Below are 13,021 nucleotides of genomic sequence, written 5' to 3'. Positions count from 1 at the left end.
CAGGAATCGACCTTCTTCATACTCCTTCAGCATCCCAACCCATATCAATGGGTTACTACACCTTCAGGGACACTCTATATTAAATCGTGTATTGCTTATGTTTAATCTTATTGCATCTCCAGGTACATTCCAAGATATACTTTTAGTTGGCTGGTCAAACCAATGTGGTTGGTCATAAGTATGTATACTTTCTTTCCCACTTTTTGTGATTTGGACTCAATTTTGTTAGCATACCATAAATTTTGATGTTTCATGTAGAATTTCTTCACAGAGCGGCTGACCTGACTCTAGTGCCATCTGTTGCTATTGGGAGGGATCTTCAAGCAGCTCGAGTAACAGCAGGTGGACTTAAAATCCCCTTATCTAGTCTTTTTATAGCTGCTTAGTTGATAACAGAATCTAAATATACACAATTCTAAGCGCGCGTTTGTCAATGCAGCAAAATCTAGAGTCTGACTTGTTTTGTTTCTCTTGTTTATATCCAGCTAACAAGATTCGTCTCTGGAACAAGGGTGTTGATTCTGAAAGTTTTCATCCTCGATATCGTTCGCATGAAATGCGATTAAGATTAAGGTTTGAAACTTTGGTAATTTTTTGTTTTTTAAAAGTTTTGGTAATGATTGGTTTTCATCTTATTCTTACAGCAACGGTGAACCTGAGAAACCCTTGATAGTTCATGTCGGAAGGCTAGGAGTTGAAAAGAGTTTAGATTTTCTCAAAAGGTAGTGAACTTTATCTTGCAATTTGCTTAACTTGAGGTTGTAATTAAAAATCTAGAATATAAACTAGAACCACATGGTTTGACAGGCTCATGGATAAGCTTCCTGAAGCTCGAATTGCTTTCATCGGAGATGGACCATACAGGTGACTTATTATGACATGGCTCTACTTTTAACTAATTGATTTCAATGAATGAACACTTTTTTATTCTTACCTCTTCCATTTCAAATCATGTAATGGCTAACTGTCATCATGAAAAGGATTTTCTTGTTTCATATTTAAGGTGCATTTGATTGGCATATAAACTATTATTTGGACTTATCTATTGGCATAACACTTGACGGAGTGTTTCGCTGAACTCATCCAAACAGCTTATGACATGTTCACAAGTTGTTTTAAACTAATTTCAATAAACTCTCCAGAATAACATATGGAAACAATTTATATGAAAACAATTTCTCTTTGATTGTTGAATTAGCTTATACATAAGAACTTATATGATGTGTTTATCTTATAAATGATTAATTAAGTTGTTTATCCAAACACACCCTTATTCTCTTTCTTTTGAGTATTTGGGAGAGATTGCGCCGTTGCCTATGGCGATTTCTGTCCACCTCTCAATATTTTTTATTTATATATCATTTTCCTCCTTCTCTAGATAAAGCGGTGATAAATATACATACTTTGGCAACTTTTAGTAGTCTTAATTCTTTAACTACTAGGGTTGAGCTGGAGAAAATGTTTGAAAGCATGCCCGCAGTCTTCACCGGAATGTTAGGAGGGGAAGATCTCTCTCAAGCATATGCTAGCGGAGACGTATTTGTCATGCCCTCGGAGTCAGAGACACTCGGACTAGTTGTTTTGGAGGCCATGTCTTCGGGTATCCCTGTGGTGGGAGCACGCGCCGGAGGCATTCCAGATATAATCCCTGCGGATCAAGAAGGTATAACCGGCTATCTTTACAATCCAGGCGATCTTGAAGACTGCTTGAGTAAGTTGAAACCACTTTTGCTGAACAAAGAGTTGAGAGAAACCATGGGAAAAGCTGCGCGTGGTGAGATGGAGAAATATGATTGGAAGGCGGCCACGCGAAAGGTTCGCAACGAACAATACAATGCTGCCATTTGGTTCTGGCGCAAGAAAAGAGCTACACTATTGAGACCTTTACAATGGATGGCCAAACGTGTTTTCCCATCACCACAAGTTAACTATAGATAATGCAAAAGAAACCTTCCAAGCTTAGGATTGTTTCTTGCTTGGTTTGGATTCATACATGACTTGTATTCTTTGGGATGAATATGTAGTTAGTTGATTGAGTGTAATGCATTCATTTTTCTGAATATAATGTAGCTTACAATATGGTGTGATGTAAAGTGGATAAATATTAAAGTTTTAAAAAACACTTCGCATCCCTATTCTATCTATTTTGTACTTTTGATATTTTATTTTGAATTTTCAACTAATTGCTACAGATTTTTCAAAAATGAGAATCTGAGAAAAAATATTGTTTTAAATGAAGGGCAGTTTTGAGTAGTTTTTTTTTTTTTTTTAAATCATTTCGATCCATGATTCTTTTTTTCCATGATTTTTTTTTACAGACACATTAATTTTTGTTGAATTCCTAAAAAGTAATATCTAAATTATTGAATATTAATTTTAAAAATATATAACTTAAATTCTAATGCTTACAGGCAGAGATATGAAATTCCAAACCATCAACATATTTTGTGGCAGCTCCTTGTCACCAAATATCTTACTCATTTCTTCTGCTTTACTTCTATAACTCTTTCCTCCATCCTTTATCATCACTAATCTCAATGCCTTAGCCACTGAATCCTTAGTAAATTTCTCAGCATGATCATTTCTCTGTATCTTCTCACCTACCATTTTTTCTTTCCAATTAGGATTTGACTCCTCTAAAGTGAATAATATCAATATAACTCATCATCAAATACATGGTTGATATTATGTGCACATGTATGACCAATTATGGGTGATTATATGGTTGATATTATGTGCACATACATAGTTGATATTATGCGCACATGCATAACTGATCATCAAATACACTCACTTTATCGACTTTCCACTTTAGAGGAGTCAAATTCCTAGCAACTAAATCTTGTTCATTTTGAAAAGGTAACATAATGACTTAATGAGTTGACATCCAACTTTAAGACTCTCAATCACTAAACTCCAACCACATATTGGGTTAAAGTGTGATTGGTGAAATCCTACGTCGATTATGAATAAGTTAAATGTTGGATATATAATATAGATTATTTACAAACTCATTGTCTTAAGATTTTGAGTGGAGATGTGGTGTCAAAGTCTCTTGTGGTCTTGAAGCATTTGGTCTATTGTTGCTCCCTACACACCCCAACACCGCATTGAGTTAAAAAATCCACCAATTGACTCATGTGCTAAGATTCTAAATTGTGGTGCCCAATTACTCCAAATTTGTCTAGTCTTATTTGACTCATTCTCAACTAAAAAGCTTTCATTTTTAACATGGCTCTTCACAATCCAAAGAAAGGGAAAACTTGATTACTCTAATCCTTTATCTAACTCAGTAAGTTCTTCATCACTTAATGTAACCTCGCTACCAGATGCTACATAAACCCCTGATCTTTTTTATTGTTTCTCTAACCACTTGAGGATTTTACACCCATTTTCATATTTCTTGTTGTTTTATTCACTGAATAGTAGAAAAGGTGGCAATAATATGGATCAAATACATCAACTTTTGTTGACTAAATCATAACGCATTTGTCTCTTATAAAAAGAACTGGAGGTAGTACATGCTTAACATGCCAAACTTAGATAATATTGGTGGTAACCAATAAGGTGCAAAATCATATATGATACAATCAAGATTGGATTTTTCTAAAAAATTAGTCAAAGGTTGTTGAAAACCATCAAAAGCATTAATGAGATATGGAACATGTACGAAATTTTATTTCTAAGTGTTGGTCTTCCATCGATTTATAAAAACTTGGTTGAATAATATCTTGATGAGTTCTGAAATATCTATCTTGTGATCAATAGATAATGGACATCACATGATGAGTATGCTTGAATAGTGTAACATAAGTTGAATGAATTCATGATGGATGGAGCCATTTCAACTCTTTGTGAAAGTGCATGGTTTGATACCTTATGACTATTCAATGAAAGAATTGGTAGAACCATTGTAATCTTACCTGAAATGGTAGGTCCCCTCTTCACTGTCTCTTGAAATATGTCTTGGGACATGTACAGAATATTATATATTTACCCATCAAAGTTGAAAAAGAAGGGGAGGAAGATCATGTCCTACATAATTGTCATCCAAGATCACTCAAGAGCATCACACCAACCTCAAGAGGATAGACTTAAAGAGATTAGTATTATCTCACTTCTTCTTAACATTGTATATGATGTCCTAAATTCATGCAACTAGATCCTGAGCTAATTGTTCATGACATAATATATGTGAATATTATATATGTTTATCATGATGTATAATATATTCTAATATGTAATATTAGAGTACTTTCATTTAATTTCTTACATAATGTGTTGTGGAAAGTCTATAGTAATTTCAGTATTCTTAGGGGGATTCTCTATATGGGGAAGTGGTAGTTCTATTAAATCTATCAAAGGTTGTAAATTTAGAGGTAGTTTAGGGAGGCGTTTGATGTTTCTAGGTGTGAAAATTTTGTGACCCTTTTGAGCTTTGAGTTTGGCAAGCTCAAAGAATGGACTTACGTGAGCAAAAGCAAGCCATGGAAAAATAGCTATGTGAAACTTCATAGGTTGTTCTTCCATGGTGGAATTTTATTGGTGTTTGAGGTATGTATGGCATGTAAGTATAATTTTTGGTGAGACTTATCTTACTTTTGAATATTTGTGAGTATATCTATCCCTTACCATATAAGTAAATTTGCAAGTGGTATCTACAATTTAATGTTTTCTTTACATACAAACGTTCTTATGTGACTACTTTTTATTGGTTGATTGATAAATTATCCACAAATATTCAAAGTTAATTAACCTATAAGAAACCATGATTTTATATATATGGCATCTGATGAGTATATTGGTATTGAATTGGTTGGGCAGGTGGCGTCTAGAGTGGGAAACTGCCTCATATATGGTCCATCATAGATAGAAGGCTTGGAAAACTATGGTCAGTGATAGATAAAATTGTTGTCCATGCAGATATAGAGTTTTTAGTCTCTGAAAAATAAAATAAAAATTTGTTTTAGTTTCTACAAAGTTAAATTCAATTTCTTGGATTTTGTAAAAATTAAATTTAAAATCATTAATTAAAGTAACAGTGTTAAATATTATAGATTAAAATGAAAACATTTATATTTTGTAGGAATTAAAACTAATAAATTTATTTTGTAGGAATTAAAATCAAATTTATTGCATTTTGTATGGACTAATTGGATATTTAATCCTTATTTTATTAATATAATGGTGGAGGTGAAGCTCTGATGATCGACAGTGGTCGACGGAGGGGTTCTGACAGTCGGCTACTACCAACCATCTTCTATTATTAAATTATTAATGATTAATAAATTATAATATTGTAATTATTTTTGTTAAATAATGAAATTATTTAAAAAAATATCATTTAAAAAAAATAGAAGTTAAGTAAATTATTTTAATAAAATTATATTTATAATAAGAAATTATTATTTAAATTCTTCTTTTTCAAAATAATAAATTTGAAGTAATTTTATTTTTAGAATTAATTATTTTTAAAATAATTAAAAAACTGTTTTTTAAAACAATTTTATGTTAAAAAATAGTTTTTTTCATCAAACAATATATTTTTTAAACTAATATAAAATTTTCTTTTTAAAAGTATATATTTTCAAATAAATAAAAGCAATTTATTGGCTTGCAAAAAAAATTATGTAATCCATTGAATTTTAAGAAAAACCGTTGAATAGATTAGATCCAATTCATTAACATTTTATGATGTAATAAATGAATTTATAGTTAGATGAGTGATGCATAAATGGATGTAATTGTTACCTCAACCTATAACCAGACACAAACTATAGGAAATGAATTATAAATTTTCTTGATTATTTTCCTCAATGGAATTTGATCTGAAGTGTGTCTAAATCCACGGCCGAAAAAGCTAATAAATGTGGCAGTTTTGTAGTGTTTATGATTGTTCTTGCTCCTTGGGGGACGCACACTCAATTGATTAAGTAAGTTTGTATTTTAGAGTGGAAAGTTTTTGGGTTAGAATATTGTGTACATCTACTTTGTACCAAGTGTCCTTTTGTAGGACATCCCATATGGTTTCTAAAAAGAAATTTGTTAGGGTTATGAGCTAGTTGATTTCAGTGCGTATCCTTGGTGCAAGTGACTTATGATGTTCACTCACCTAAAATTCTCGTTGGTATCGTGGTCGTGTTGTTATGCCCGTTTGATAATATGCTATTGTGTGGCCTTGAGAAGAGGTGCAATTGAGTTTTGATGGTTACTCACCTCAGATTCTCTTTGGTCATGTTGTTATGCTCTAGTTTGAGAATCTTCCACACTTAACTGTAAGTTGGATTGAGATGGCCTAAGTCTGGCGTGTTGCGGCCTAAAATTTCGAGTGTTTCTCGAAATTCAATGGAGTCGCCATCAAAATTTATTTTTAAATAGGGAAAATATTGAGAAACCCTTAAAAATAGAAAAAAAATGGTCTTTGAAACCAAATTTGAGTTCGGGAGTCGATTATGCGTAGGGAAGGTATTAGCACCCTAAGACATCCGTTAAAAACGGTTACCTATAATTAATTGTGCAAAATTAATTTTAACTTAAGTATATTTATTTTTTTTATTATTAAATATGAACGACAATTATTACTATATTTAAAACATGATTTTGAAATAAATATGTACTTAACAAATAAAGGACAAAAAAAAGAAAATTTTATTTATGTGCTTGACAAGAATGTGATCTTGCTCCTACGTATCTCTCGGTGCGATGGAGAAATCAAAGCTACGTAGTTCTTGGTTAAAAAAAAAATACGGATGTGTTGAGTGTATTTTAAAGAAAATTTATTTTGTGATAAAAAATGTTTTGACAAAAATAGAAAAAAAAATAAAAGAGTTTGATTTGAGTAGATATATTAAGATACGAATTTTAAGACGATCAAGTTGTACAACTCGTGTCCCAAAACTCAAGAAATAAAGAAGATGCCACATCTAATTTAATCCTCTAAAAAAATATTTTATTATTCTCGATTTTTAAATTGAGTTTCAAAACCACAAAGTAGTACAACTTGTGTTTTAACACTCAGAGATAAAAAAGAGTTACATCTAATAAATAGGTCGATTTTAGATTAGTTCATTAAAATAAATAAATGAATAAATAAATAAATAGAATAAAATAAATAAACTAAAATAAATAAATAAATAAATAAATAAATAAATAAATAAATAAAGAGAGTTTTAGAACTATCAAGTTGTACTACTTGTGTCCTAACAACTCAAAGATTAAAAAGATGTCATATCTAATAAATAAGTCTATTTTAGATTAGTTCATAAATAAATAAATAGATGAATAAATAAATAAATAAAATAAATAAATAAAATAGAGTTTTAGAACTATAAAGTTGTACCACTTGTGTCATAACAACTCAAAGATTAAAAAGATGTCACATGTAATTAATCTTTAACATAATATTTATCTGTATTTTTTTATGATGAAATTGATATTTAGTTATGAAGGAAATTAAACCTTTTTATTTAAAAAAAAATAAAGTTAAAAAAAATAAGATGAAATAAATAGATTTAAAATGGGCTGAGTTTGACAGCTTTTTTTTATTTGTTTTTACTAGAACATGGGCCCAACTAAAAAAAAAGGTTAAAAGAAAACATAATAGAAACCCTAGTTCCCAAACTAAACTAAACCCTAAATTAACAACTAGTGAGAGGCGGCCGCAACAGATGAAGGCATGGCTGGAAAAAGAAGAAAGGAAAAAAAAATGGAGTCTTGCAAGAAGCAAACCCATGAATCGCATATGAAGGTGCCTTGGTGATGCTTTGTCTGATGGCATAGATATGAGAAGCGTGTCCTCCTCCCTGCACTCTTATTCTCATATCGACGCCGGCGAAACGGTGCCTTCCGAGAAAGAGGATTGGCTCGTATGCCTTGAAACGGAGAATCTCAGGCTCGATGAGTTCGATTGAGCAGACATTGATCTTAATGAGACCACGACCTCTCTTGTAGTGTGTCACTGCCACCACATTCTTCTTATGACCGAAACACTGCACCTATTCTATTTTGGACTCTCATTCCTCCGCCGCAAACAAATGCCGACACAAGAAAATGTCGAAATAGGGTTTGTGACTTCTGACTTTATTATTTTTTTATTTTTTCATTTTAAAGGTTGTCTTGTTTTTCCTATTTTAAATTGAAACCTTTCAATTTTATATATATAAAAAAGTAATTATAATGTAAAGAGAAAAATTTACCTTAACTCTTCTTTCTCTGTTTGTTTTTATTTGCTATTTCCTCCTTCTTCTTCCTCTTCTTTGTTTTAGTTATTTTTCTGTCTTCTGTTCGATTTTTTTTTTCTCTTTGAAATTTAAAAAGATGTATTTATAGAGTCTTTTATATGTTTAGTTGTTTTCTGGTCTGTCTTGGTCCTTCTCTATCTATTTCCCGTTTGATGTTTTGATTGCTTTGCTCATCATCTGCCTTTTTCTGCATCCCTGATGCCTTCATAGTTTTAGCTTATTTGTTCTGATTTGTTCATTGCTGAGCTTTTATTTGTCTTTTAGTTTCTTTTTTTTTTTTAACTCAAAAATTTTTCTCTTTGTTCTGCACAAAGTGTACCAAGACTGACTTAAAAAAATGTTTTTTTATGTTTTTCTAATTTGTTAAAATAGTAACAGATGTATCAATAAGCATGGCTTGTGCACCAATGGCAGTCATCATCAACATAGCAGGGTTTGGCAGTGAACAAAGTCAACATAGCATGGCTTGATTTGATTTAATTTTTATTGTAATTTATTTTTGCCTTTATTCTTAGTTTGTAATTTGATTTGGTTTTAACATTCTAATTAGATTTGAAATTGTAAATTTATGATACATAATGAAATTATTTATTGTAAATATTTTATTTCCTTTTTTAAATACATATTTCCTTTTTTATTTATTTTTAACCAAAATGGACAAAATTGGGGTACTACAGCTGTCCCTATTTAATTATATTTTACTTGAAAAATATGAAAATATGAATAACAATGGTATTTGTTTTCATGTTAGTAAATATAAGGACCTAAATTTTGTCCAATAACAAAACACATGTATTAAAGTGCATTTGAAATTTTAAAGTGAGAATGATGCAAAAAAAAAAAAAATTTAGATTCGGATTAATTACCGATGCGTAGATTGACAGAAATAAAGATGATCGTATTCGGATTTGTTATCAATGCGTAGATCGACATAAATGAAGGTGATCGTCTTCGGATTGGTTGCCGATGCATAGGTCTATAGAAATTAAAAATGATCGTCTTCGGATTGGTTACCGATGCGTCGTCTTCAGATTGTTTACCGATGCGTAGATCTATAGAAATGAAAGTGATCGTCTTCGGATTGGTTACCGATGCGTGGATCTATAGAAATTAAAAATGATCGTCTTCGGATTGGTTACCGATAGATCGTCTTCGGATTGGTTACCGATGAGTAGATCTATAGAAATGAAAGTGATCGTCTTCAGATTGGTTACCGATGCGTGGATCTATAGAAATTAAAAATGATCGTCTTCAGATTGGTTACTGATGCGTAGATCTATAGAAATGAAAGTGATCGTCTTTGGATTGTTTACCAATGCGTAGATCTATAGAAATGAAAGTGATCGTCTTTGGATTGTTTACCAATGCGTAGATCTATAGAAATTAAAAATGATCGTCTTCGGATTGGTTACTGATGCGTAGATCGACAGAAATAAAGATGACCGTCTTCAGATTGGTTACCGATGCGTAGATCGACAGAAATAAAAGTGATTGTCTTCGGATTGTTTACCGATGCGTACATCGTAATTGGTCCAATCTTGAAGGTAGATAGATAAAGAGAGGGGAATACGTGTATGATATTTGCAATTCGGATGATAAGGTATGAACAATTCATGCGTGTGTGATGCATTGAGTATAGGTAAAGTGTCAATGAAGATGCATGGATCATGTGAGTATGAGGAAATTATGTATTGTTTATGTGTCATGCATTATAGATAAATTTTTGTTCTTTTATTTGATTCCCCGATCCTTATGTTTTTCTCCGTCCCAAGATTCAATGGATAAGTAAAGACAAATATTGTTTCCACATGATGACTCTTCGTATCTATCGAATGACCGCTTTTTTCGAAGTGAAGCAAAAATCCATTATTTAAAATGACTACCCTTCTTATTATTCTTAACGCACTCATATATCTTGAGAATCAAACGAGTTCCCGTGTATATTTTCAAGTGTCAAAATGTTTAAAATATTTTTATATTTTCACATATTTCAAATTCCAACATTTATTATTATAAAACAAAATTTGAAACAATAGAACACTCAATAATGAAAGTGGATTGGTATGTAACGTACAAAATCGAATGACAATATTGGAAAATGAACATTCATTACATTAAAAGCAAAACAATTGAGGCAGAGGTTACAATGTGGGGATGAGTATGTTTAATTTAAGTGGAGACATAACAAACGCTAGTCATTCTTGTAATTTAGGAATCCTAATAATCAGGTTCCAAGAATAATAATTGCCACAGTTTGAAGTGCTTGATTTTTTTTTATCCCTAACTTTTGCATGGACTACTCTTCCAAGTTTCCAATCCATCGGGATGCTCTAATTTTTGCCTAGGTCGCCTTTTCAGGTTTTCAACCTAGCGAGCTCGTCATCGTTTTTAAGCATAATATTTTTTGACTGCATTTGAATTTACTGGAAGTGGAAGGTCATCTCCATCCATTTCTACGAGTATTAGAGCTCTTCCAGAAAAAGCTTTTCTCACAACATATGGTCCTTCGTAATTCGGGGTCCACTTTCCACGAAAATCCTTCTTTATGGGCAATACTTTCTTTAACACCAAGTCCCATTCTTGAAACTCTCGAGGACGTCTCGTAAGCTTTTTTGAGTCTTTTTTGATATAGTTGACCATGACACAAAGCTATCATTCTTTTTTCTTCTATGAGATTCAATTGGTCATATCGTGATTGAACCCATTCTGCCTCTTCTAGTTTTGTTTCCATCAGGACTTTGATCGAGGGAATTTCAACTTCGATGGGAAGTACCGCTTCCATTCCATACACCAATGAGAAGGGAGTTGCCCCTGTTGAGGTACGAACAGAGGTTCTATAGCCATGTAATGCAAAGGGAGGCATTTCATGCCAATCCTTATATGTCTCCACCATCTTTTGTATGATCTTCTTGATATTCTTATTTGCTGCTTCTACAGCCCCATTCATTTTCGGACGATATGGAGAAGAATTATGGTGTTGAATTTTGAAATTATCACACAACTCTTTCATCATTTTGTTATTCAGATTAGTCGCGTTATCAGTGATTATCTTATTTGGCAATCCATATCGACAAATCAATTCTCTTTTGATGAATCTGACAACCACACTTCTCGTCACATTGGCATAAGAAGCGGCTTCAACCCATTTTGTGAAATAATCAATAGCTACTAGGATAAACCGGTGTCCATTTGAAGCCTTAGGCTCGATGAGTCCAATAACATCCATTCCCCACATTGAAAATGGCCATGGTGATGTTAAAACATTCAAAGAAGTGGGTGGTACATGTATTTTATCAGCATAGATTTGACATTTGTGACATTTCTTTACGTGACTAAAGCAGTCGGATTCCATGGTCAACCAGTAGTAGCCAGCCCTTAAGATTTTTCTAGCCATTGTGTGCCCATTTGCATGAGTTCCGAAAGAACCTTCGTGAACCTCTTGGATAATTTTCCCCGCTTCTGCTTTATCCACACATCTGAGGAGAACCATATCATGATTTCTCTTATAAAGCACATCACCATTCAAGAAGAAATTCATTGACAATCTCCTTAAAACCCTTTTGTCGTTCTCTGAAATACCCAATGGATATTCCTTATTCTTAACATATGATTTGATGTCATAAAACCACGGCTTGCCATCCAACTCTTCTTCTATTGATAAGCAATATGCAGGTTTATCTCTTTGTTGAATCTTTATGACCGGCACGTCTTGATTAGTGGTTATTTTGAACATTGACGACAAAGTGGCCAAGGCGTCAGCTAACTGGTTTTCTTCTCGAGGGATATGGTGAAAAGTAATCTTCTCAAATTGTTCTGTCAATTCTTTGATATGGGTGTGATACGGAATCAATTTAGAATCTCGCGTTTCCCAATCTCCTTTCGTCTGATGGATGACCAACAATGAGTCTCCATATACCTCAAGAAATTTTACATTTGATTCAATAGCCGCTTTAATGCCCATAACACATGCTTCATATTCAGCAATATTGTTTGTACAATAAAAACACACCTTAGCCGTAAATGGAGTGAACTGGTTTTCTGGAGAAATCAAAATGGCTCCAATTCCATGCCCTAACGCATTAGAAGCACCATCAAACACCAACCTCCACTTTTCTTTATCAGATGATTCAATCTCTTCAACTAAATTCATTATGTCTTCATCGGGGAATTCACACTGCATTGATTGATAATCTTCTACCGGTTGATGGGCTAAGTACTCTGCTAGTGCGCTTCCTTTGATGGATTTTTGTGTAACATATACCAAATCGTATTCTGATAACAACATCTGCCAACGGGCGATCCTTCCAGTAAGAGCAGGTTTCTCAAAGATGTACTTAATTGGGTCCATTTTAGACACCAACCAAGTTGTATGACATAACATGTATTGTCTCAACCGACGAGCAGCCCATGCCAATGCGCAACATGTTCGTTCAAGTAGTGAATATCTTGTTTCACAACTGGTGAACTTTTTGCTCAAATAATAAATAGCATGTTCTTTCCTACCAGATTCATCATGCTGCCCCAGTACGCAGCCCATTGACTCGTCAAGTACTGTTAAGTACATAATAAGTGGTTTCCCATGAACAGGAGGCACTAGGATGGGAGGTTTTGATAAGTACTGCTTAATCTTTTCGAAAGCTTTTTGACAATTCTCATTCCATTCAACCTTTTGGTCTTTACGCAACAATTTGAAAATCGGTTCGCATATAGCGGTGAGATGCGATATAAACCTCGCAATGTAATTCAATCTACCCAAAAAGCCACGAACTTCTTTTTCCGTG

General features: G+C 32.9%; 1 protein-coding gene and 1 long non-coding RNA gene across 2 annotated transcripts in view; both read left to right on the top strand.

Annotated features, from left to right (window-relative positions):
• LOC101504449 (sulfoquinovosyl transferase SQD2-like) overlaps positions 1-2,144 on the top strand; it is a 5,773-nt gene extending 3,629 nt beyond the window's left edge. The window contains exons 6-11 of the mRNA XM_012713552.3: positions 123-178; positions 259-342; positions 486-573; positions 645-722; positions 808-864; positions 1,443-2,144. Of these exons, the coding sequence (XP_012569006.1) occupies positions 123-178; positions 259-342; positions 486-573; positions 645-722; positions 808-864; positions 1,443-1,938 (859 nt within the window). The 3' untranslated portion in view covers positions 1,939-2,144. The remainder of the gene's footprint in view (positions 1-122; positions 179-258; positions 343-485; positions 574-644; positions 723-807; positions 865-1,442) is intronic.
• Positions 2,145-7,571: 5,427 nt separating this feature from the next.
• Positions 7,572-8,840, top strand: LOC113785728 (uncharacterized). The gene is made up of 2 exons (XR_003471852.2): positions 7,572-8,062; positions 8,613-8,840. It is a non-coding gene; the product is annotated as an uncharacterized lncRNA (long non-coding RNA).
• The last annotated feature ends 4,181 nt before the right edge of the window (positions 8,841-13,021 follow it).

Source organism: Cicer arietinum, chromosome 3 (assembly GCF_000331145.2).
Source record: "Cicer arietinum cultivar CDC Frontier isolate Library 1 chromosome 3, Cicar.CDCFrontier_v2.0, whole genome shotgun sequence".
NCBI classification, from domain to species: Eukaryota; Viridiplantae; Streptophyta; class Magnoliopsida; order Fabales; family Fabaceae; genus Cicer; species Cicer arietinum.
This window is presented reverse-complemented; position numbering and strand designations above follow the sequence as displayed.